Raw genomic sequence first — 25,284 nt, forward strand, 5'->3', positions numbered from 1 at the left:
TAAAATCAAATCGAATTTCTTAAAATTGAACCAATCAATTTTTTTTGACGAAAAAAACAATCAAAATTTACTTCTAATACTAAACAACTAAAAATCGGCTATTTCGATCGTTAACCAAGATAGTCTAACTTTTAAGTTTTTTTTTTTAAATCAAGTTTAAATTAATAAACATATAATATAAAAATGAATAAATAAATTTAAATTTTATTTGTTATTTTTTTGTCAACATCTAATTCTATTATCAAATGAAGTTTGATTAGAATTTTGTAATATTTTTGTCTTAATAAATTTTATCTGAAATTTTAATAAAATCCCATTATATTTTCTTATAGAAATTCGGTTTGTTTGGTTTTAATTGAAATTAATTTTGTACTAAAATCCAAAACCGAACCGAAATAATTGATATTTTTAAAAAGTGAAACTAAACTTCAGAACTGTGTTGGAACATTTTTGTAATGCCCGATTTTTTATTTTTTTTTTAAAAAGTTAATGTTCACGAGGTTACTATTCAAACTTTGCTGCGCTAGAATCGTAGCGCTTAGGCGCTAGAGCTGCGAGATTTTTGGCGTTGAGGCGCTAGAAAGTGGCCCTGCGGCGCTACAGACACGAAAAATCAATATGTAAACTTACTTTCACCTCATCTAATCATTATTTCCATTTTTCGTCCTCCTTCGCTTTCGAAACTCTTTCTCTCCTTCCATTGCTAAACTTCTTCTTCAATTTACGGGAGATTTGCTCAAGGAAAATATGAAATGAAGGTAGATTTGTGATCCTATCATCACGGGCTTCAAGATGACGTAAGTATTTCCCAATTTTATTCAAGTTTGGAAATGAGTTGAAATTTGGAATTGATATTTGAGATATTAAGATGTTGTATTTGAGTTGGTTTGAATTTAAAAATGATATGAGAATTGTTTCTTATTTATGTGCAAAGAACAGTTTTTACACCTTATGTATTTTGTGTATATGGAATAGTTGTGTTTGGATTTTGGAGATAGGGTCTTCATCAAACTTGTAGATCATCAAGTTAGCTTCGATTTGATTCTTGAATCACTCAATTCCAGGAAGAAATGAAAGAGATATGTGATTTGTACTAAAACTGGTCTGGAACTCCGAGTTAGTGCATATTTGTGTATATGCCTTCTGTTTATTCGAATTCTGGGATTTATCAATTTGAATTATTAATTTGATGTTCCAATAAAATTTATAGAATATTGTCTTGTCATTGAAATGATACCAAATTGGCTTGATTCAGTTTGATATTGAGGAAGTTATGCTCAAAATACTAAAATGTGCCAGAAATGTATTGACGCAGAATCCGTGGGAATTATGTTGTATGTTTCAGATTATGAACGACTAGGTAAATGACTTTATTTGGCAAAAATTTGTGAAGAATAATTTTTGGGCTGTGAGTTTTCTTGTATATTTGATTTGCGATCTTGATTTGAGGCAGTATTAAGTTAATTATGAATTTTGTACAGAAACTGCTCTGTTTTGATAAATGATCCGAATTCTTGAGTTACAGTAGATTTCAGAGATTCAAGACTTCTCAAATATACCTTTCGATCTTCTTTTGGTAATATTTGAAAGGTATGTTACGGTCGGTAACATACGAGGTAAAATCATCATTTTTATTTTAAATTGAAAATTCTATGGCTCGATGAATTACTTGTGATTTGATGATTATTGTTGTCTTCAGATGAATTTATTATGATATCGAGATTATGATATTGATTTGCATAATTACATAGCATATTGAGGCACTTGTCGATTCAGATTTGATATGACGGAGGTCGCCTTGATTTATTGATTTGTTGGACGTATGTGCCTATAGTTGAGTTGCCATAGTGTATTCGGAGGTCGCTACTATGGCCTGAACACTCTCTATAGACACACCATAGTCCTGAGATTGTAGAACACAAACCCCACCCCGAGCGGATGAGTCGGTGGATGTTTCTGGGGGATTCTATTCCCTTGGGTACTCTATGATCAGATGATTCACTTGATCTTGAGATTTATTGATAGCCCAAAACTTCTGATCAAGCATTGCATTATATCGCATCTTTATGAATTTCATATGAACTATTTGTCATTTTGATTCTCATATGTTATTGATTGTATCATACTGGTTTTATACTCACGGGCATGTCAGCTATCTCTTGTTTTCATGTGTCTAATATTAATGTCGGACCTGGGGCCCCACAATTTCATGTTCGCAATCTTTATTTTGATCTCAACAAAATTTATTGTTTTGTTTCTAACGAATTTACCTAAGTGTGCAGAAAGTTGAAACTAATCAGGCTTTGAAATGATCAGTTACCGAGCCAAAACTAAAGTTATCGAAATGCAAACTGAAAGTGCTAACTGATTGACCAAACTGAACCAGTCCAACTGTTATATCAAAGACCAGTTCCACTGATTGTTCAGATGATAAGTGGTTCAACAAAAGACCTTCAGAAGCCCGGATAGCCGATGAAGAGTTTAACTGATGAAGAGCCCAGCTGGCCAGTTCAACTGAATCAGTGAAATCAGTTCAGCTGACGAGTCAACTGATTTAACCGGACCAGCTCAAGACCAATTCAGAGCATCAGTTAGGAGCGGATTCCTAAAATTGATGGAAGATTTAGCTGCAACAAATGTGCGATATGATGTACTCGAGACAGAGTTTCAGGAGTCGAAGAAAGAAAACGATTTGTTGAAGACCACGTCTTCTGGTTGTTGACATGTCTCAAGGAGCACATATGCAACCACTCTTGCAGCCATACGGCAGTGCATCCACCCACACAGCTCCAGCGGTCGCTTCATAGCAGGAGAATCACGTAACGGCCGCTTCACCGCCAGACCATTGCACAAACGCTATATTGAGTCATCACATGACTTGGGCTACAACGATGACGATGGATACGAGAATGGTGATGGTGATGGACTATGAAGATTACAACGATTACAAAATCGAGACACTAATGAGGTGTCACTCACCCATTGGATGTGATGAAATATAAAAAAATTGTGTATCCAATGGGTGAGTGACACCTCATTGGTGCTCACAAAGGTGTGCATGATATCAAAACTTTATATATATATATATATATATATATATATATATATATATATATATATATATATATATATATAATATCGGTCATATTTAGTTTGATATATATTCACTACAAAAAACGGTATGATTAGCGACGCTTTCATAAAAAACCGTCGCTCAAATAGCGACGGTTTTCATTTTCCGTTGCTATATAGCGACGGTTCTTATATACACCGTCGCTTTTTAAATTATAGCAACGGTTTTATAAAACCGGTCGTTAAAATAGCCACGGTTTTAAAAAATCGTCGCTATAATAGCCACGGTTTTAAAACACCGTCGCTATAATAGCCACGGTTTTATAAAACCGGTCGCTATTATTGCGACTGTTCCACACACCCGTCGCTATTTTGTGCAACAGGTTAAACAAAAGCGACGGTCTTGTGTCCTACCATCGCTACTATAGCGACAAATTTTCATAAACTGTCGCTAAACTAAACAGACGACGGTTTTATTAAACACCGTCGCTTGTGTGAAGCGACGGTTTAATATTAAATAGTCGCTATATTAGCGACGAAAAAAAACCGTAGCTATATTTAACGTCGGTTTAATTAAACCGTCGTTATCTTCAAAAATAACAACGTTTTTAAAAAAACCGTCGTCACTTTTGGCGACGTTCAAAGTTAACCGTCGCCGATTTAGATCGGCGACGGTTTCTAAAATCTGTCGCGATTAGCGACTGATTTTGAAAATCCGTCGCTATTAGCAATCTGTCTATAAATTGTCGCGTCTTCAACTGATTTTCTTCACAATATGGGCCCTGTACAATTTAGGTGGATGTATCCCTTTGAAAGATATCTATGTACATTGAAAAACACGGTGTGTAACAAGGCACGAGTAGAGGGTTCCATATGCAATGCATATTTGGTTAAGGAGGCTGCTATATTCTGTCAATATTACTTCAATGAATCGACGGCTAGCAGAAGGCGAAAAACTGGGGAAGCTCGTGAGAGCACATATGTTGACACTGATGACTCTGAACTTCTTTCAATATTCCGCAATCGGGGTAAGAAGATTGGAGCTGCAAAATCGCGATGGCTATCAAATGAAGAATATCATGCAATTTCGACATATGTTTTGCACAATTGCAATGAAATAAAGCCATTTGTCAGGTATTATGTATATTTAATTCATTAATTTATATAATTACTCGTTTCAGAATTTAAATTGTATTCAATGTGTTGCAGCATGTACGAGAACAACGTACGTATGACATATCCAGATATGGATGACGCTTCAGTCGAGGCGTACATCCAAACCAATTTGTTTCAGTGGTTTCGTCAATATGTATGAATGCCAAAATTTTAATTCTGTGCACATATTTCAATGAACTTTTATATAATGTGATTTAAATTTTCAAATTATTTTTTATCGTAGGCTACGACGCCGGATTCTCAAATTGAACAGCCAATTATAAAACAGGTTGCAGGAGGTCCTCTGATGAAAGTTAAGACTTACCGAGGTTATTGCATTAATGGATTTAACTTTCATACAGTGCATGACACTTCGTTCAAAGGTACAAACAACTCGGGGCTTCAAGTTAGTGGTCAAATGAGTAGTGGAAATGTCACTGAGTTTTATGGGCAACTTGAAGAAATAGTGGAAATTGAATACCCAGGTCTACAAATGAGACAAGTTGTACTTTTCAAGTGTCGCTGGTTTCATACTCATCCTCGGTCGGGCACACGCGTACACAAAAAGTACAAAATTGTTGATGTCAACCGAAAAAATAATCTGGGAGACTACGAACCATTTGTGTTTCCTACGCAAGCCTCGCAAGTTGTGTATCTGACTTATCCAACAACGAAGAGAGCAGAATCAGATTGGATGCATGTGAGTACTCTACGTAGGCGAGCTTATGTCAATGATGTTGAGCCAAATATTGAGCAGAATACTGATGCATTTCAAAACAACGAAAGTGGACCTCATGACATTTCAACTCAATTTCTTTTGACGTCTCAGAATTTAGTCGATGTAAATGTTATGTACGACAACAAAATTGATTTGAATAGTAGTGAAAGTGAAGCAGAAGATGTTCAATATTCGAGCGACAATGTTCGTGACATTGACGACGAAAGTGAATAAGGTTAAGTTTATTTTTTTGACTTCTAATCTGAATAAAAATAAATTTGATTTTGTGTACATAATGAACAGATTGTTTGCATATCTATATTTCGTACGTACGTATATATATGACAGAGAAGCAACATGTTACTGCAGACCAGCGAAGGAAGTATTGAGATGAGGTCATTGTAACTTTTTTTTATATTTGTTTTGTATTTCAATTACTTAATTAAAATTCTAAATTATTGTTATAAAATTTTAGTTTGACGTCATAGTAACAACAAAACTAATTAACCGACACAAAATAAATCTAACTTTTATTGTAATTAAATTTATCGGATTTTATTTTGCACAAATTTTATTTATTTAATTTGAAATTTGTTCTTGTAAACATTAAAAATAATTTTTTTTTGAAAAAAAGGAAAAATAGCGACGGTTTTAATAAAACCGTCGCTGATGACATAAGTTTTCAAGAAACGTCGCCGATCTAGATCGGCGACGGTATACACCCGTCGCTAAAGAGCGACGGTTATTAACGATACCGTCGCCGATCTAGATCGGCGGCGGTTTAGACAAGACCGTCGCCGTCGGCGACATTTTTACCAAAAGCTGTCGTAAAAGGCGACGACTATTTTAAAAACCGTCGCTATAATTTCTATATATACCGAGGTTCGCACACATTTTTCTTCAGCGAGCTTCGCCTTTCTTCTCTGGTAGCGTCGACACTCTATATTTTTTTGGGCTTGCAGTTTCGTTTTTTCTATTTGTACTAACATCTTTCCTTTTTCATTTTGTAGATTAGCTGCTTCGTTTCATCTTCCAACGTTACGTGGATCTGCATATCTTCAAACACGTCAGATTTTTAACGCGTGTTCTTTATTGAATGTTTCATCTTCCAACGTTACGTGAAATTTATGCATGTTATTTAGCAATTTTAGCGTAATATTATTACTATGTCATGCATGATTTTTTGTAGTTGTAACTTTAATTTTATGATAGAAGTGTAGATACTTATTTAATTTTTCGTTGTATAGTTTTTGATAATTTAATTAAATATAAATATTTAAGCACTTGTAGTCTTCAAGGTGTAACACATGAAATAGAAGTTGGATGTATAGTAGTGTGGAAAATATGTTCTTAAGTGGTGAATTTTGTGTTGGTGTTGACATATTTATAATAACAAAATTTTTGTTTTTGCAGCTTACATAATGTCTGGAGAACCGCCTCCTCCACCGCCTGATCACAGGCTTGAGCTTACTATGAGATGGCTCCGGGTCGACGTGGTAGGTCATCGGATGTCGGTCCGTCGTCTGAGTCCCAGCGCGAGGCGGTCATGCGCCAGATTCTGGACTCATCGTTACGTCGTAACGATGAGCTTTGCGAGAGGGTGCGGGCTACAGAGGCGGAGAACGTCATGCTGAGAGATCGCATGACGTCACTAGAGGAGCATGTCCGACTCCTGGTTGCAGGCATGTCACAGGGAGCTACCACGCATACATCAGGTCGCACGCTGTCTGGACCAGGCACTTCTCACAGGGGTCGATCTCGTGGGGCAGCAGTTGGTTCTTCATCCCGTATTCACAGATTTTCACAGAGTTATATTCCTCCGACGCAAGGGTACGGGGACGAGGACGAGGATGAGGACGAGCAGGACGACGACGACTACGACGACGACGAGACTCAGTCACCGTCACCGTAGTGGCGTTTGTTTAAATTTTTTTGATGAATATTTGTATCAAACACTAGTTTGGAAATGTTATTTACTAATATGATTATATTTTTCAAATTTGTTGTCAATTTTTTTAGTAATTATACAGTACAATTGTTTTAATATATTTTTATTTTAAAAAAAAACGGAATGGTGATTAGCGACGGAACAATTCTAACCGTCGCTGAAATTAGCGACGGTTGTTGAAAATACTGTCGCTATAAATGGCGACGGTTGTGAAAATACCGTCTCAAATTAAAGCGACTGTTTTTAATTAACAGTCGCTATTTGAAGCGACGGTAAATTCAACAACGTCGCTATATTTAGCGACGGTTATAAGCATAATCGTCGCTAAATATAGCGACGTTGTTTAAATTACCGTCGCTACAATTAGCGTCGGTGTTATTTTGACCGTCGCTATACTGGAGACGGACTTCATCCTACAGACGGTCGCCAAATTGTCACGGTTATTGTGTCGCGTCGCTTGGGTGAGGCGACGACCCAAAAGGTCACGGGTCAACGGCACGTCGCTAGAACCGTCGCTTTGACCAAGTCGCGACGGATAAACCCGTCGCAAATCGCTTTGGTTTTTTGTAGTGATTAGTTTAGTGCTTTTTTTAAATAAATTTTGTTAAAATAATTAATAATTTAAATTCTAAATATAAAAATGTAAAATTGATTAATTATAAAATTAAAATATTATTATTTTATTAAAAATAATCTAAAATCAAAAATTTAGTGATGATTTTTTAAAACCATCCTTTAAATTTGTGATTTTTTTAAATCCATCGCTAATGAAAAAATTTAGCGATGATTTTTTTTAAAACCATCCTTAAAATTTGTGATTTTTTTAAATATATGGCTAATGGTTAACGACGATCGATATGGACGAAATTCAAAATATGTTACCCCATAAGTTTTGATATATGACACCTCCATGCCCAATATCAGTTTTGATATATTGTACACCTCGTGCCTACTCCCGTGACCCCTAATGAGATGACACTCGTCTATTGGAGGTGATGAAACATAACTAAATTGTACATACAATAGATGAATACTATCTCTGTGCACAAAAGTTAGACAATATATATATATATATATATATATATATATATATATATATATATATATATATATATATATATATATGTCACAACATAGATATCAATGAACAGCCATACACGCATAAAGGAAGACCAAAGGAGAGGGAAAGAATAGTCGAAGAGTAGGAGTACTTGTCAAAAGATGTTCACAGATCGAACAAATTTCCTAAAAAAGATTTCCTTAAAGGCAAGTTCTCTCTATTAAGGCGCGTATGTGTGTGCGTGTGTTCCATTTCTCGATTAGGGTTGTCATACTGATTTCCAAAATTTAATCTATTTTCAAAAACTTAAAATTTCACAAAAAATTTGCTTAAATTTAACGAGCGATTCCTTTCGAGTGAAGGCGTGAAGCAATGCAGTCTATTTAAAAAAAAAAAAACAAACAAACCTTAAAATTTCATTTTTATGCTCCAATTTAAAAAAAATTCCATTGGAGTCGAACAAAGTATGGATGCCACACATCTTTCAAGATATATAGCGAATCAAGTAAGCAATTTTAACATATATCAAGTCAATTAAAATTCTAATTTAGTCACACTCTACTAACGTATTAATATTGAAAATTAAAAATTTATTCCTAATTTGTGCATCATTTCCCTTGAACTACATTCTAGTCCACCCCTATTCATGCCTAACCACAAGCAAATTTGTCAATAATTTGCTTAGCCATGATTACACTTTTGCTTTCGCACTAAATTTATACCTCATGATGTGACTTCGTAAGCTATACTAAGCAAACCACCGAAAATGAAAATAAATATTTCCGTCTATTAAATCGTCTAACTTTAAGTCTTAGTTCACTAAGTTTTCAAATTTTGGTTTTGATAAAGTAACTTTTAATTTTTTGCTATTTCGATCTAATTATTGACGTAACTTAGGACAAGTCGATAATTTTCTATGTCAGATGAGCATTTTATGGTGTCTACATTAGGATTTCTCAAAACTACATTAGTATTCCGACGAAATATGAATGAAATTCAAAAAAAAAATCAAAGTTAATGTACTGAAATCAAATTCGAAAAATTAGTGAACCAAAATCAAAATTATTTTCCGATTAGATATTTGTGTTTTGTTTTTAATATATTCTTTTTTGATAATATGCTCACAAACTTTTAAATTACTTTCTAGCAAAGATATTTCTTGCTTGAATACTACTCTTTGTCTTTCTAGTCCAATGGTATGTATATAAATATATTCACGTTTTATTCCTAACATGCAATGATATAAATGAAAACCCTAATGTCTTCTTCTAAACAAACGTCGAGGATGTCTCGCATTCTTACATTTGTCGGAATCGTCTGCTTCCTCTTGCTTCAAGATGCATCGGCTTCTGTGGTTTCAACTGGGGATTTCAGCAAGGACTTCTTTGTGAACTGGTCCCCCAGCCATGTAAATACATCTCTTGATGGCACAACAAGAAGCCTCACACTCGACAAGGATTCGGGTACGTAATTGTTGAATGACGGGTTCGATTTCGAAAGATGTTTATGGTTTCAATTTTCATGGTCTAAGATCAAAAGTTTTGGTCCTTTTTTTTCCTCCACTCAGGTTCAGGTTTTCTTTCGAATGACAAGTTGTTATTCGGCCAGTTCGACATGAAGATCAGGCTGATACCAGGAAATTCGGCCGGCACGGTCGTCGCCTTTTATGTAAGAAAGGATTAACAATCTTTAAGACATGCATACATATATATCTAAATTCAGATTTCGTTTTTTGATCGTTGATATTGCATGCAGCTGACTTCTGATGAACCGAATCACGACGAGGTCGACTTCGAATTCCTGGGGAATGTGGTTGGTCAACCTTATACTCTGCAAACAAATGTATACATAGATGGATTTGATAGCAGAGAGCAGAGGATTAAACTGTGGTTTGATCCCACCAAGGATTTTCACACATATACCATACTGTGGAACATTTATCAGATTGTGTAAGCCAAGCCAACTATATATATATATATATATATATATATATATATATATATATATATATATATTTTTTTTTCAAGATAGAATATTAGATTTCCTAACTGTCTCGTTATTGGAATGTTTGATCTTGCAAGAAAAGCAAAAATAAGCCAATTAGGACAATTGAATAAGCCAATTAGGACAATTGTGCTTTTTTGAGATGACAAGAAAAGAAAAGAATTAATCTTAACCTTGTGTGAACATATATATTTTCCAAAAATCATGGCTTCCCAACAAAAGAGTTGAAGATATACTTTTATAGTGTAATAAGAATCTTGAAGGTGGCATATTGAAAGAGGAATTATTACGCTACACTTGAAATGTTTTTCTTAACTAAACTTTGTTTCGTGTCGCTCTCTTATATTTGACGTAGATATAATCTAAGAGCGTGAATTGCATCTGGAAAAGTTATTTTTAGCGAGGGGATAGCATATTTCGATGGCATGTTATATTTATTTTAAAAACATTGATTTCGAAATTTATTAATTCAACTTTTTTTTTTATAAAATAATATCGTAGATTCATGGTAGACTGGGTTCCAATTAGAACTTACAGAAACCATAAAGATAAAGGAGTTGCATATCCAGGGAAGCCCATGGGCCTACAAGTCAGCCTTTGGAATGGTGAGAGTTGGGCTACTAATGGTGGCAAAGACAAGATTGATTGGGCCAGCAGCCCATTTATTGCCTCATTCAAAAACCACAAGATCGATGCTTGTATATGGGACCAAGGCCCAGAATCATGCTGGGCTGGAGGCCCAGATAAATGGTGGAACAACGAAAGGTTCAACTCTCTAACTTGGGCCCAAAGAAGATTGTTCAGATGGGCCAGAAAATATTACCTTACATATGATTATTGCCAGGATAATCAAAGGTTTAACAATACCCTTCCCAAGGAGTGTCTCCTCCCTAAGTATTGATAAATATTAAGATTTGGAGGGATCTTATTTTATTTTTTTTAAAAAAAATTATGGTTCATTTTCGATCCATCGATTATTATGTAATAAGTCATAGATTAAAGTATTTAATATTCACATAATTAGTTCTTCTACCATCTATTTCAAATCTATTCTTCTGATCGTCAACTCATATTATTATAACAGTTTAGTTATTGTAATTTTTCTTATAAACAAATTCAAATATGTTGTACAGTTGGTATAATTCAGATTTAGTATGTTATATTTGTTTTGTTGGTAGTTTTTTTTTTTTTTGATGTGACGTTGATGTGTGTAGTATCACATTGACATTTTTATCGAAAAAAAAGACTAAAACTGACAAAAAAAATAAACGATACAATATTAAAGAAAATTTGACAACACAGACGGCAAAATTACAAAGAAGCTATCGTAAAAGGACCAAATTTACAATTAATCCAAGTTTACTGTGGGTGTCCCCAGAGTGATGGGATGCTGTGGGTATCGTTTTACACCCACGACACAGATTTTTTTTTTTTAAATTTATTTTTTTGGCTTTATACATTTTTTTGACCTTTTTGTTTCCCGTTTTGACCTACTTTCCATTTTTTAAAAGTATTTTCTACTATTTTTTTTTATCTTGTCAATTTTTTTGTATCATTTTTTCTTGTTATAATTTATATTTTATGTACCATGTAATAATTTTCCAACTGATTAAATATGTCAATATGAAATCAAAAATAAATAATTATATGTTTTAATCCCAAAACAAATGAGAGAAACAAAACACCAAAAAAAGAAAGAGGAAAACAAAAGGTCCAAAAATGAAAAAAAAGAAAGAATTAGAATATATTAAAAAAGGCTAAAGAATTTTAAAAATCTAAAAAATGAAATTTTTTTTGGGGGAGTAAAAGAAAGACGAAAAAAGCCTAATTTTTTTTTTTAAAAAAGAATTAAAAAATTGCACTGCCCAATAGGGGATGCCCACAGTAGGGGATCCATTCCCATCAAAATTGTGTCACTGTTGAAAATAATATATTTGAATATTGAAAAAGTAATAGTTGAATATTTGAATGTTGAAAATAAGAGTTGTAAAGTTAGAAATTTGTGTGTGATGATGTATGTAATGATATATTTTATTTTTTGGATTATGTGTAATGAAACTCTATAAATAGATCTCTCATTTGTGAAGAAAATCACAATTGAGTAGAGAGAAAAATATTATAAAATGTGTTGGTTGGTAAATTTTGAGAGTTCGAGATTTTTACTTTTTATCATAAATTTTTATTTTTTCACAACACGTTATCAGCACGAAGCTCTAAAAGTCCTACTGTTTAGCCCAATTAATTGGTCAATGACCCAACTTGGCTATGGGGCAATTTGTTTAGCCAAAATCCTTCAAGCCCACGAGCCACAGTCCAACGGATAAAATCATATAGTTCCAAGCCATAGCCCAACGGATAAAGCCCAAGAAGAGTTGCAGTTTGGTCCAAGAAAAGCACGATGCCGGGAGTTGAACCATGACCCAACGTGAGTGATCGTGGAATGCGGTTGAAACTTCCCTGTGGAGGGCGACAAAAACAGAAGGAGGAATCAGAAAGAAGCCCCGACAACTCAACAACTACACACAAAAAAGCTACAGCAATCTCTCTGCAGAAAATTCCTCACATTTCCTTTGTCGCTATTTTTATTTCCAGTAATCAATTTCCATAGATTTCAGCATGTTCATTCAAGTTTATTGTAAAAACTTCGTTCGAATTTATAAAAACATAACTAATATTGATGTTGCTTATGAATTCCTCCTTTAATTCATTATATTTTTAATTTCACGTTCTTATTTTTTTGGAGCTATTTCGAGGGAATTATAACGAACGATCGAATCGAGATTCACAACGTTTGATTAGAATTCAGATTATTTCACAAATTTGGCACGAACACGTGCCTGGCACGCCCGCAAAATTTCGTGACAAACAAGTTGGCACGCCCAGTGGGACACAATGCCTCCAAAGCGTACTGAGAAGAGTGAAGTAATTCCTCCATCACAGGGGAAAAGTCATCGCTCACAAGAAAATTTTCAGGAAACTGATGCAGATGGAAGAACTGTTGAAAGACTTGTTCATCAATTCGAAGAGGAGATTATGAAGGAAGGAGTTGTCGTTTCTGGTGGTGATGGACCTTCAACAAACTTCATGGTGACTATGGAAAAGAATATCCCCAGTGATCTCAGAGAAATGACCCAAGCTTTCGCTACTGTTATGATGGAATTTGTGGCAGAGATGAAGGAATGGAGGAAGTCTGCAAAAAGAGAGGTTGTTACATCAGAAAATGATAAACCTCAATAAGCGTACACTAAACTATTTAAAGATCAAGGCCAAGGACCGGGGATTCCTCAAGCAGGTGAAAATCGCCGCTTGGGAGAAGCACTGATTCCTGAATCTGCCAGGGAAGGAAGATACACTCCTCCGCACAAAAAAGATGAGGAATTGGAGTTAAAATTCCAAAATTGCAGTAACAGTAAACAAATGGCTGGTAATATGTTCTCTGTGATGTCTCCTAACTTACATCCAGGGATGTATGGTGATGGGGGAATGCGTGGATATTCACTTCCAGGTTCGGGGAATAACACTCGGGGGGCAAATTATTCCCCGCACCCATTGCAAAAAACTCCAGTCTTGGACTTCGAGACTTTACATGATGTTATTCAAGGGTTGTATGGCCCGGGAGTGAGGCCAATCAACCGACCAGAGTTTCATAAGCCATACCCCGATGTTGTTGATCATGAAAATCCTTACCCACGAGGATATCACATTCCAGACTTTACTTTGTACTCGGGGGAAGACTGTCAATCTAACGTGGAACATGTGACAAGGTTTACAATACAGTGTGGGGAACTAGCAAATTTGAATAATTTTTCCAACTACAAGCTACGTTTGTTTCCCAATTCATTGACTAGTATTGTTTTTACTTGGTATGCCACACTGCCTCGGAAAATGATGTTTGAGGTAAAGGAGAACAAGACAGAAACTTTTCATGGAAAAGGCCGCTGTCACAGTGGAGATGATATGTATTATAGTGGGAGGAATATGAGGTACAGTAGGGGATCCATGGCCAAAAGACCGGAGAACCAGCACCTCGGAAATGTTTCGTTTCATGGTTCAATGAATGGCGAGGGAAGGAATGACCGACAGTCATTCCAGAAGTTAATACAGAGGCCACCACCTCTAGACACCAATAATAGATATGAAAGAAAATCTCGTTTTTTTATTCCTCCTAGAGCAATCCCCATTGGTATATGGAGGCGGGTAGAGCATCCAAAGTTCTTAAAACTTCTTTCTCGGACCCAAAAACGACGTCTGTTGAGACAAAAAGCTGCTGAGCGCAGATCTAAGGTGGAGGAATCACTAAGAGAGAAGAAAAAATTTGGGAGGAAGGCTACTGAAGATAAAGAAGAGGAGGATGATGACTTGTTGATGGAGGAAGACAGTAATGTTGTCAAGAAAGCTATTTTCAGGGTGGGACAGATTCTCATTTCATTTGAATGTGCAACTGGTTTGTTAGTGCTGCCAGAGGAGTTTAAGCGCAAAAGAACATTTGAATCCAATGTATTCACTGAAAATCAGAGTGGTACAGAATCCATTCAAACTGATATTTTGAATGAGAGCGTCGGTGTTCTTGTCGATGAAGAGAAAAGAGTGTTGATGAAACGACCCACCAACGAAATGACGAAACATATCAAACCACTCTACATTGTAGCACATGTGAATGGAAAGTCGTTGTCTAGGGTACTGATAGATAATGGGTCAGCTGTGAATATTCTACTCTACAGGATCCTTCAGAAGTTGGGGAAGAATGTGGAAGACTGGATTCCTACAGAAGTATTTGTGGTAGCTTGTACCGGAGAATCCACCAAAACCTTGAGAGTTTTACCAGCAAATGTCACTGTAGGGTCTCGATCCTCTCTGTCAACCTTCTTCGTTGTCAATTTCAGTGTTAGCTTCCATACTTTGTTAGGGAGAGATTGGATTCACACCAATCATTGTGTGTCATTCTTCATGCACCAGTTATTGTTAATGTATAAGGAAGCTGAGGTTGAAGTGTTACAGGCTGATTCACAGCCGTATAAATATAATTCCAATGTCGTGGAAGCTAGATATTATGATGGAGCTTTTGGTCTAATTATGTTTCGTAACTACAGGGTGTATGGGCAATCAGGAGCAGTATACATGGATATTCAAAAAGTTAATGAAGCAGTTGAGAAGGTGCTCAAACCTACTGCCATGGTCTCTCCTAGACCCATGGTTCGACCTATTATCGAGGAGGTCGATGATTAAATTCACTAAAGAAGAGATGGAAGTCGCTGCAACTTCCGAGTGGAAAGCCAAAATGCAGCTGCTGGTGAACGAAGTGCAATCTCAGGAGTTGTGGGATATCGATAGAGCTGAAGTAATATTTGAGGAGGAATGTGGAGGTAGCGAGGAAGAAAAGTTACAAATGGAGGATTTAATCTTAGCTCCGGCTCAAATGAAAAATCGACAGCCGGAGACAAATGATTCTTAAAGTTGGAGTAAATAGGGAGTATTGTACAAAGTGGGCTGGACAGCCACTTTGGTTAATTATGGAATATTGACATGCAAAAGGTTTCTGTAAATATGCGAGGAATAGGCTTTTAAGCCATTCCTTGTTTGTAAATAATGTTGGAGCATTTGTAAATAAATAAGATACTGGCTCGTGGAGTTCCGCTGTAGTTAATTAATTTTGGGTAAGGTGTTCGTTGTTTTAGTTGGCCAAATCGATGACAAAGCGAAGTCCATTTAGTGCATGTCTTGAAACTTTGGTGAGTATTATTCGAAAAATCTGGTTTGGCCGTTAGTTGCGGATGCATATTGACTTGCGTGGTTTGCGTCGATATTAAGTGTTCAATTTTTAAGAAAATTTTGGCAGAGTAAAATGCCAAAAATACAAACACCTGCAAACAAAATCCCAAGCAACAGATACCCAAACAACAGTGTATTCTAACGGCAAATTTGAGTTTCTGACCATTCCCCAACATTCACGAAACAGAAAAAGAAACAAGCCAAATCATGGCAGACAAGTGCAACATGTCAAGAAGGTACTACACTATGGTCCAGAAATTTCATAAAAATGCCAAAACATAAACTAGGATCGCCATAAAGATGGGACGGAGTTTTCAAGAGAGATCAAGTTGACGCAACTCTTCCTATTTGGACAAACACTTTGCCTGAGTCTGCTCAGCTGTTTGCAAGGTGTGCTTTCACTGTTGGTAAGCATGCTTTGTTGCACCATATCATCACCCAAGTGCTGGATATCGACCTTGAGCTTATCGGAGGAAACTTTCAAGGCTTCACTATCGTGCAGAAGGGCCATCATGTCGGTTTTATGCTGAGTGAGTTTGGCCTTTAATTTCTTTACCAGCTCTTCCTTGGAGTCAAAGTTCGCATTCTTCTATTGGAGAGTTGTTAGGATAACCTTTCTCTCAGAGAGCATACTGTCCAACCTCTCTTTCCGTGCTTTGAAATCTACCACTTGAACCAACGTCTCCGAACAAGTGAGGCTTGAATCCAGAAAAGCTGAAAACAATTGAAGGCGGATTATTTAAGATAACATGCAGTTGGTGTTGCAAGGTATTGCTCATAAAAAAATCACTCAGACATATTCACAAACATCTTGAGGGCAACATGAAATGTGACATATTCTACTATTTTTTTGTGATGGAGGATTGAGAAAAATTGTAAAATATACTTACCTTGAGAAGGTGTGGCTTGATGTAAAGGAAATTGATGATGACAATTTTCAGAAATTTGGATGGCATCACAAAGGCAATGTAATCAACAGTGATATATGATGTGGGATCTCCATGAGCGGTTGAGTAGTTGTCTCAAAGTGAAGGAAGATCGGTTATAAAAGCAATGAAGAATTGGAGGATTTTGGGGGAAGAAGACGAGGAAGAAGTTTGGGAAATATTGTGTTGTGAACTACACTGTTTTTTTTCTTTTCCTTCTTTTCTCCTCCTCCTCCTCATTTATGTCGTATTATGAATTTGGGCCAATTTGTAAATGGCCAACACAATATATTTGAAGTACTAAACATAGCCAAATTGGCCCATGGGCCAAATTGGCTACGGGGGGCAATTGTTTAGCCCAATTAATTGGTCAATGACCCAATTTGGCTATGGGGCAATTTGTTTAGCCAAAATCCTTCAAGCCCACGAGCCACAGTCCAACGGATAAAATCATATAGTTCCAAGCCATAGCCCAACGGATAAAGCCCAAGAAGAGTTGCAGTTTGGTCCAAGAAAAGCACGATGCCGGGAGTTGAACCATGACCCAACGTGAGTGATCGTGGAATGCGGTTGAAACTTTGCTGTGGAGGGCGACAAAAACAGAAGGAGGAATCAGAAAGAAGCCCCGACAACTCAACAACTACACACAAAAAAGCTACAACAATCCAAAAAATAACTATCTCTATTAATATACTTGTCGTATCCCTTAAGTAAATGCTGTAAGTAAAAATGAATTTAAACCTCGGAACCAAAATCAAATTCAAAGACAAGATTTTGGTCGAGGTCGAGGTTGAGGTCGTGGACGTGGACGTGGAATTGGTCGTGGTCGTGGTCGAGGCCGTGGTTTCGAAAATAATAGAGATAGTTATTTTTATAACTCATCTCAAAAGAGCGTCCCAAACCATCCACAGAAAAGGCATCATGAGAATACAAGTATTAATGAGAATCACTCAAAAAAATATGAAAGTTCTTGTTACAGATGTGGTACTCCAGGACATTGGTCCAAAGTTTGTCGAGCCCCTGAGCATCTTTGTAAACTTTATAAAGAATCATTAAAGGGGAAAGAAAAGGAGACCAACTTCACTGAACGCAGTGACCGTTTGAGTGATTCAACTCATTTTGATGCTGATGATTTTATTAATGATTTCTCTGAAAATGATCAACATGTTGGTGGGATAGACATGAACAATTTTGATGCTACAGATTTTCTCAATGATTTCTCTGAAAATGAACAATTTAATGGTAGAATATAAATGTATAATAATTTATTTTTCATGTATTCATGTAATAATGTTTTATTGTACAATTACGATATGTGTTATATTTACATATGTATTTTCAGTCATTTTATTTCATTGCATATTTTTTTTGAAGTTCAAATATGGAAAATGCTATGAGCAAAGCTGAAGTTTGCATACCCGATAGTGGTACAACGCACACTATCCTCCGAGATAAAAGATATTTCTTGGAACTAAAACCAACAAAAACAACGGTGAATACAATATCAGGTCCTGTAGACTTGATTAAAGGATGTGGTAAAGCACAATTTTTGTTACCTAATGGTACAAAATTTTTGATCAATGATGCTTTATATTCACCACAATCGAAAAGAAATTTGTTGAGTTTTAATGATATATATATTCCCATGGGTATGATACTCAAACAATGAATGAAGGGAATGAGAAATATATGTGCCTTATCACATATAAATCAGGAAAGAAATATGTGATTGAAAAACTACCAATGCTCCCTACTGGATTGCATGTAGATGTAGTTTATTGAATTTAAAAAGAAGGCAAAATGTACAAAAGAAATGTAAAAACTCGAAGCATGGCGCACATGCGCGAAGGCATGCGCGCAGCGTAGCGCGAGGCGTCCAGTAGCCTCGGCGCATATGCGCGAGGTATTGCGCGCATATGCGCGGCACCGCCAGTAGCGCTGGCGCATATGCGCGGGGAGAGTTGGCGCATATGCGCGAGGAGTGAAATGGCTAAGCCGCCGAGACCTGTAGGTCTCGCGCATATGCGCGAGTAGTGTCCGCGCATATGCGCGAGACGTGTATTGCAAAGAACAAGCCATGTGTTCGGAACATGCAAAGTATATATATAGATTGGCCTCGAAATTCTCTTCATTTCAGCGACAAGAATCGATAGTTTCAGAGGAGGAAAGCTTCCAACTTCTTTTCCATTTTCAAATTGTGATTTTGCAAGATTTACTCATCCAAATTCAAATCCGACTTCGGTTTTGAGCTCCTCTCGTTACTAGCTACAAAGTGATGTAAGTTTTATGTAATTTCAACAGGTTTCGAAATTCAGATGGTTGGGAAATTAGAATATGATAGTTATATTGTGTTCTTGACGTATTGAGCATGATATATTTGTAAACGGATCAAAGAAATGATATCATCTGCAATTCCTATGAATTTCAGTATGGTTTATGAATTATGGGGGCAGAGTTATTGTGTTTTGGATGGATATTGTATTGGATTATGAATGAGAATGAGATAGTGTTGATATCTGTTAAGAATTGGATTGACCGGTATCGAGAATTGCGTCGTTATGCCGTCAAATTGTATCGAGATCACGTAGTGACTTGGATATGTGTTGATTTAGATTAGAGATTGATAGATTGTATATCAACATTTCCATTTCAGATTCAGTTTGGCGACCGTGACAGCGATTGTGCGACGAAAGGTATAGTACATGTTTTGTTTGGGGACCTACGACTCAAATGAGATCACATTTGAGTTTCCCAACCAAAATCACATACTGGTTTTATTGATTATATCTTGATATGATTATGATTTTTTTATAGATTTGTTTATAGAACTTGTATACCAATCTTGCTATGCTCTGTTTACAGATCATGTGGCATTGCATTAGAATGATTATGCTGGTTTACAGATTTTGCATTCATGCATTAAGATAGGACAGTCTGGAGATCAGGCAGACTTCTAGATGTTCGGCGATATCTCAGCTTAGGGGAAGATCACCGCCCCTATTGTAGACGCGGATACAGATCAGGCCGAAGTCTAGGAATAAGACGTACAGCACCTCGATTGGTAGGGTAGGTGACAGCCAGTGACGTCTTATTCACAACGGGTTCCCTAGAGTTATAGTCGAGTCGAGTCTAGACATGATTAGATTCGCATTGCATGATTTTATATGAATGACATTCATATCAGCATGTTTCATGTTTAGATTGTTTATATGCATGTTTACATGTTTATACTGGGATTTGTTCTCACCGGTTTTCCGGCTGTTGTTATGTCTGTATGTGTGCATAACAACAGGTGGGGCAGGATCTGGGTCGAGACAGAGATGATCGTGATAGCGTGGTGATCTCGGGCGCAGCAGTGGACTAGTGGTTCTTTTGTTAGATTTGTACTATCATTTGAGTTTAGATGATAGGGAACACTAGTTGTATATAGACCAAGACATGTATTTTATGTTGTATGTTGTAAATTAAATTAAGAACTTATGTTTGTTTAGTTATATTTGATTTAATGTAAAAAGCGAAAAATTGACCCACGTTTTAGAATAATGATCCATTTAATCCCAAGAAAAAGAGTTAGAGCCCGGGTCCCCACAACATGTGGTATCAGAGCAGTAGATCTTTTAGTATAAGATAAGATAAAATAAGCGGGGTAGATCGAGTCTTCTTCCTTGCTTATGAGGTGCTAGCATGTTTATTGCTTTCTTTATTTCATGTTGTTTGTTATCTGATTGATTACAGCGTGTAATAAACTGAATCAGAACCGATTCTAGATCAGAGGTAACTGACTAGAGGATGGCTGAGACAGTTGTATATTTTGGTTACTAATCCGTTGGTTTATTAGATATGCCTCCTAGAAGAGCAGCCGTACCTCTACGACCAGCAGCGCCAGAATAGGGGAGCACATCCGGAGATCCTATGGATGTTACGGCGACCCCTATGGAGACGTTGCTGAAGCGATTCCAATCCTTTCGACCTCCCACATTAAAAGGTACCGAGAATGCCATCGAGTGCGAAAGTTGGCTTGAGGACATTGAAATGTTATTCGACTCTTTGGAGTACAGTGATGAGAAGAGAATAAAGCTAATTGGCCATCAATTGCAAGATATAGCCAAGAATTGGTGGTTGAACAATAGGAGAGCTTTAGAGCAGCGGGGTACCGAGATTACTTGGAAAGTATTCAAGACGGAGTTCTATCAGCGTTTCTTTCCCATCTCCTATCGCAAGGATAAAGGTGCAGAATTTGCCAATCTAAGGCAAGGACCACTGAACATTGAGGAGTACGTTGCCAAATTCTCTTCTTTGCTTCGTTTTGCACCCCATGTTTCAGGTAGTGACGAGGCGGTGGCGGACCAATTCATAAATGGCTTGAACCCGGACATCTTTACCTTAGTAAACACGGGAAGACCTAATAACTTTGCGGATGCATTGAATCGAGCCAAGGGTGCAGAAGCAGGATTGTTGAGGCAGGGGAGTGCTCCTTATGTTGCTCCGATACCGAGACCACCAGCACCTACCATTCCACCCCCTCCAAGATTTGATAGTGGCGGTAGTAGCAGTGGCAGAAAGGAACAGCTGAAGGCGAAGGGGAAACAGTTTAAGCGACCTGGGAGCAGTTCGTCCAGCTCCAGCGGATCAAGACAGACTGGTTTTGATCCAAGTTCAAGGACTTCAGGTGTCTACTGCAATTCTTGTGGAGGTAGGCATGCGACTGAACAGTGCCAGGGAGTTACAGGCTGATGTAACATTTGTAGGCAACCGGGGCATTTTGCCAAAGTCTGTCCACAGAGAGGTGTACAGCAAGGCCAGAGTGGAAGAGCATCCGGGTCAGTACCTCAATTTGAGCGGCAGGCATCATCGGTTCACTCTTTTCAGCCTCCACCAGCACCGACTCCACCCAGAGGCCGAGGTAGTCAGACGGTGAGTCAACCTCCGAGGCAACAGGCCCAAGTGTTTGCATTGACAGAAGAGCAAGCACAGGATGCCCCAGATGATGTTATAGCAGGTAACTGCTCTCTTTATGGTTATCCTGCTTATATCTTGATAGATACAGGTGCATCGCATACATTCCTATCAGAGCGATTTGCATTGTTGCATTCATTGCCTGTTGAGTCTTTGTTAGAAGTTGTATCTATTAATTCTCCGTTGGGAAGTGGATTGATATCTGTAACTACGGTTAAACATTGCATTCTACAGTTTGAGGGGCATGAGATTGACCTAGATTGTATAGTATTGGGTTTAGCTGATTTTGATTGTATAGTCGGTATTGACATGCTAACAAAGTACAGAGCTACCGTGGATTGTTTCCACAAGATTGTCAGATTCAGACCCGAGATGACAGACGAGTGGAAATTCTACGGGAAGGGTTCCAGATCTCGGATTCCCTTGATTTCGGCTCTTACTATGAACAGATTGTTACAAAAAGGAGCAGATGGTTTCTTTATTTATGCTGTAGATATGCAGAAGTCGAGCCCGGCGTTGACGGATTTGCCAGTAGTACGGGAATTTCCAGATATTTTTCCAGATAAAATTCCAGGATTACCTCCGGTCCGAGAGGTAGATTTTAGCATTGAACTTGTACCAGGTACCGTTCCTATTTCGAGAGCTCCGTATAGGATGGCACCTATTGAACTAAAAGAATTGAAAGCACAATTAGAAGATCTTCTAGCCAAGGGATATATCAGACCTAGTGTATCTCCTTGGGGCGCTCCGGTGCTATTTGTGCGAAAGAAAGATGGTTCGATACGTTTATGTATTGATTACAGGCAACTGAACAAGGCAACGATCAAAAATAAATATCCTTTGCCTAGGATTGATGATTTATTTGATCAGTTGCAGGGATCCTCCGTGTATTCGAAGATTGATTTGCGTTATGGGTATCATCAGCTCAGAGTTCGAGATATAGACATACCAAAGACATCATTTCGAACCAGGTATGGACATTACTAATTTATTGTCATGCCTTTTGGTTTAACCAATGCTCCTGCGGTATTTATGGGCTTAATGAACCAAGTGTTTCAGAGGTATTTGGATGAATTTGTGATTGTTTTCATCGATGATATTTTGGTGTATTCGAAGAACAGAAATGAGCATGCAGAGCATCTTAGAATTGTGTTGCAGACATTGAGGAATGAAAGGCTGTATGCTAAATTGTCAAAGTGTGAGTTTTGGCTTAATCGAGTTGTATTCTTGGGGCATATCATTTCTGGAGATGGTATTTCTGTTGATCCGAGTAAAGTGGAAGTTGTAATCAATTGGCCAAGACCGACTTCGGTACCAGAAATACGCAGTTTCATGGGTCTGGCAGGATACTACCGAAGATTTATCCAAGATTTCTCCAGTATTGCAAAGCCAATCACACAATTGACACAGAAGAATATGCCATTTGTTTGGTCAGAAGAGTGCGAGTCTAGCTTTCTAGGGTTGAAGAAAAGGCTGACCAGTGCTCCAGTACTGACGATACCTTCAGGTACGGGTAATTTTGTTGTGTATTGTGATGCTTCTCATAGAGGTTTGGGATGTGTTCTTATGCAGCGAGGCCATGTGATCGCATACGCCTCGAGACAATTGAAGCCACATGAAGTGCGATACCCTATTCATGATCTGGAATTGGCGGCTATCGTAATTTCAGTAAAGATTTGGCGTCATTATCTCTATGGCGAGAAATTTGAGATTTTTTCCGATCACAAGAGCCTAAAGTACCTATTCTCTCAATCAGAATTGAACATGAGGCAACGTAGATGGTTAGATTTATTGAAAGATTTTGACTGCGAAATCAAATATTATCCAGGAAAGTCAAACGCAGCAGCAGATGCCTTGAGTCGAAAGGTATGTTCTTTATCCTTGTCGACGATAGGTGTTACGAATATGATTGAAGACTGTTGTTTGGCTGGATTAACATTTGATACAGATAGTAAGCCACTACGACTGTTTACGATCCAAGTTGAGCCCAATTTGATTATGAGGATCACGGAAGCACAAAGAACCGATCAGAATGTGCAGAGATCGATTCAAATGGTCAGATCAGGACATGTATCAGAATATCAGGTACGAGATCATGTGTTGTACGTGAATAACCGTCTAGTTGTGCCAGATGTTGCAGATTTAAGACAGCAGATTCTGACAGAGGCACATTGTAGTCGGTTCAGCATTCATCCTGGTGGCAGGAAAATGTACAATGACTTGAAAACACAGTTCTGGTGGAAGCAAATGAAGTCAGACATTGCCGAATTTGTGTCTAAGTGTTTGAACTGCCAACAGGTGAAAGCTGAGAGGAAGAAGCCTGGTGGATTACTTCAGAGTTTATCTATTCCAGAATGGAAATGGGACCACATTTCCATGGATTTTGTGACGAAGTTACCTCGATCATCGAAAGGCTGTGACGCGATTTGGGTCATTATTGACAGATTGACCAAGTCTGCTTGTTTCATTCCGTACAGAATGACGTATAGACAAGATCAGATGGCGGAAATATATATTCGAGAGGTAGTCAGATTGCATGGAGTGCCGAAGTCTATCGTATCAGATCGTGATCCACGATTTACTTCTCACTTTTGGCACAGTTTACAGCAGGCCTTAGGTACGACTTTACACCTGAGTACTGCTTATCATCCTCAGACAGACGGACAGTCAGAACGGACTATCCAGACTTTAGAGGATATGTTGAGAGCCGTCGTGCTAGATTTTGGCATTGGTTGGCAAGATTCTCTACCTCTTTGCGAATTTTCTTACAATAACAGCTATCAGACGAGCATTGAGATGGCACCGTTTGAAGCTTTGTATGGCAAGAAGTGCAGATCTCCGCTATATTGGGATGATATCTCAGATGTACCAGAACTTGGGCCAGATATGATTCGTGACATGACGGAGAAGGTGAAAGTCATTCAGAAGAGAATGAAGATAGCACAAGATCGACAAGCAAAGTACGCCAATATCAGACGTAGACCGTTAGTATTTGAGGCAGAAGATAGAGTATTCTTAAAGATTTCTCCTTTCAGAGGCGTTGTAAGATTTGGCAAACGCGGGAAACTATCTCCTCGATACATTGGTCCTTACGAGATTCTTGAAAAGATTGGCGATCGAGCTTATCGACTTGCACTTCCTCCTTCTCTATCCGGAATACATGACGTGTTTCATGTATCGATGTTACGAATATATATGCCAGATGTTTCTCATGTCATTCAACCTGACGAAGCTGAACTTGATCAGACTTTGAGCTACGTGGAACAACCGATACAGATCCTTGATCGGAAAGAAAAGAAGCTTAGAACAAAGATTATTCCACTTGTGAAAGTTCAGTGGAGTCGTCACGGCATTGCGGAAGCGACTTGGGAGACAGAGACAATCATGAGACAAAGATATCCCGAGTTATTTACATGATGTACGTAGTTATGGAATTTTGCTTGTATTGCATTTTGTATGTACTTGAATTGATCATCTACAATTTCGAGGACGAAATCATTTCTTAGAGGGGTAGAAATGTAAGGCTCGAAGATTTAGTTATCATAATCAGACGGATTTGTTAATAATTAAGATGATTGTAGATGTAGTTTATTGAATTTAAAAAGAAGGCAAAATGTACAAAAGAAATGTAAAAACTCGAAGCATGGCGCACATGCGCGAAGGCATGCGCGCAGCG

At 37.6% G+C, this 25,284-nt stretch overlaps 2 protein-coding genes across 2 annotated transcripts; both read left to right on the top strand.

The window, feature by feature from the left end:
• The first annotated feature begins 4,020 nt into the window (after positions 1–4,020).
• LOC140810650 (uncharacterized) lies at positions 4,021–5,265 on the top strand. Its single transcript, XM_073168512.1, has 2 exons — positions 4,021–4,381; positions 4,472–5,265. Exons 1-2 carry the CDS (start codon positions 4,271–4,273, stop codon positions 5,177–5,179), a joined length of 819 nt encoding a protein of 272 aa, XP_073024613.1. The 5' UTR covers positions 4,021–4,270; the 3' UTR covers positions 5,180–5,265.
• A 3,930-nt stretch (positions 5,266–9,195) lies between these two features.
• Positions 9,196–10,994, top strand: LOC140809558 (probable xyloglucan endotransglucosylase/hydrolase protein 10). The gene is made up of 4 exons (XM_073167222.1): positions 9,196–9,416; positions 9,521–9,621; positions 9,709–9,902; positions 10,459–10,994. Exons 1-4 carry the CDS (start codon positions 9,200–9,202, stop codon positions 10,856–10,858), a joined length of 912 nt encoding a protein of 303 aa, XP_073023323.1. The 5' UTR covers positions 9,196–9,199; the 3' UTR covers positions 10,859–10,994.
• The last annotated feature ends 14,290 nt before the right edge of the window (positions 10,995–25,284 follow it).

This window comes from Primulina eburnea, chromosome 13 (assembly GCF_022965805.1).
Source record: "Primulina eburnea isolate SZY01 chromosome 13, ASM2296580v1, whole genome shotgun sequence".
NCBI lineage: Eukaryota > Viridiplantae > Streptophyta > Magnoliopsida > Lamiales > Gesneriaceae > Primulina > Primulina eburnea.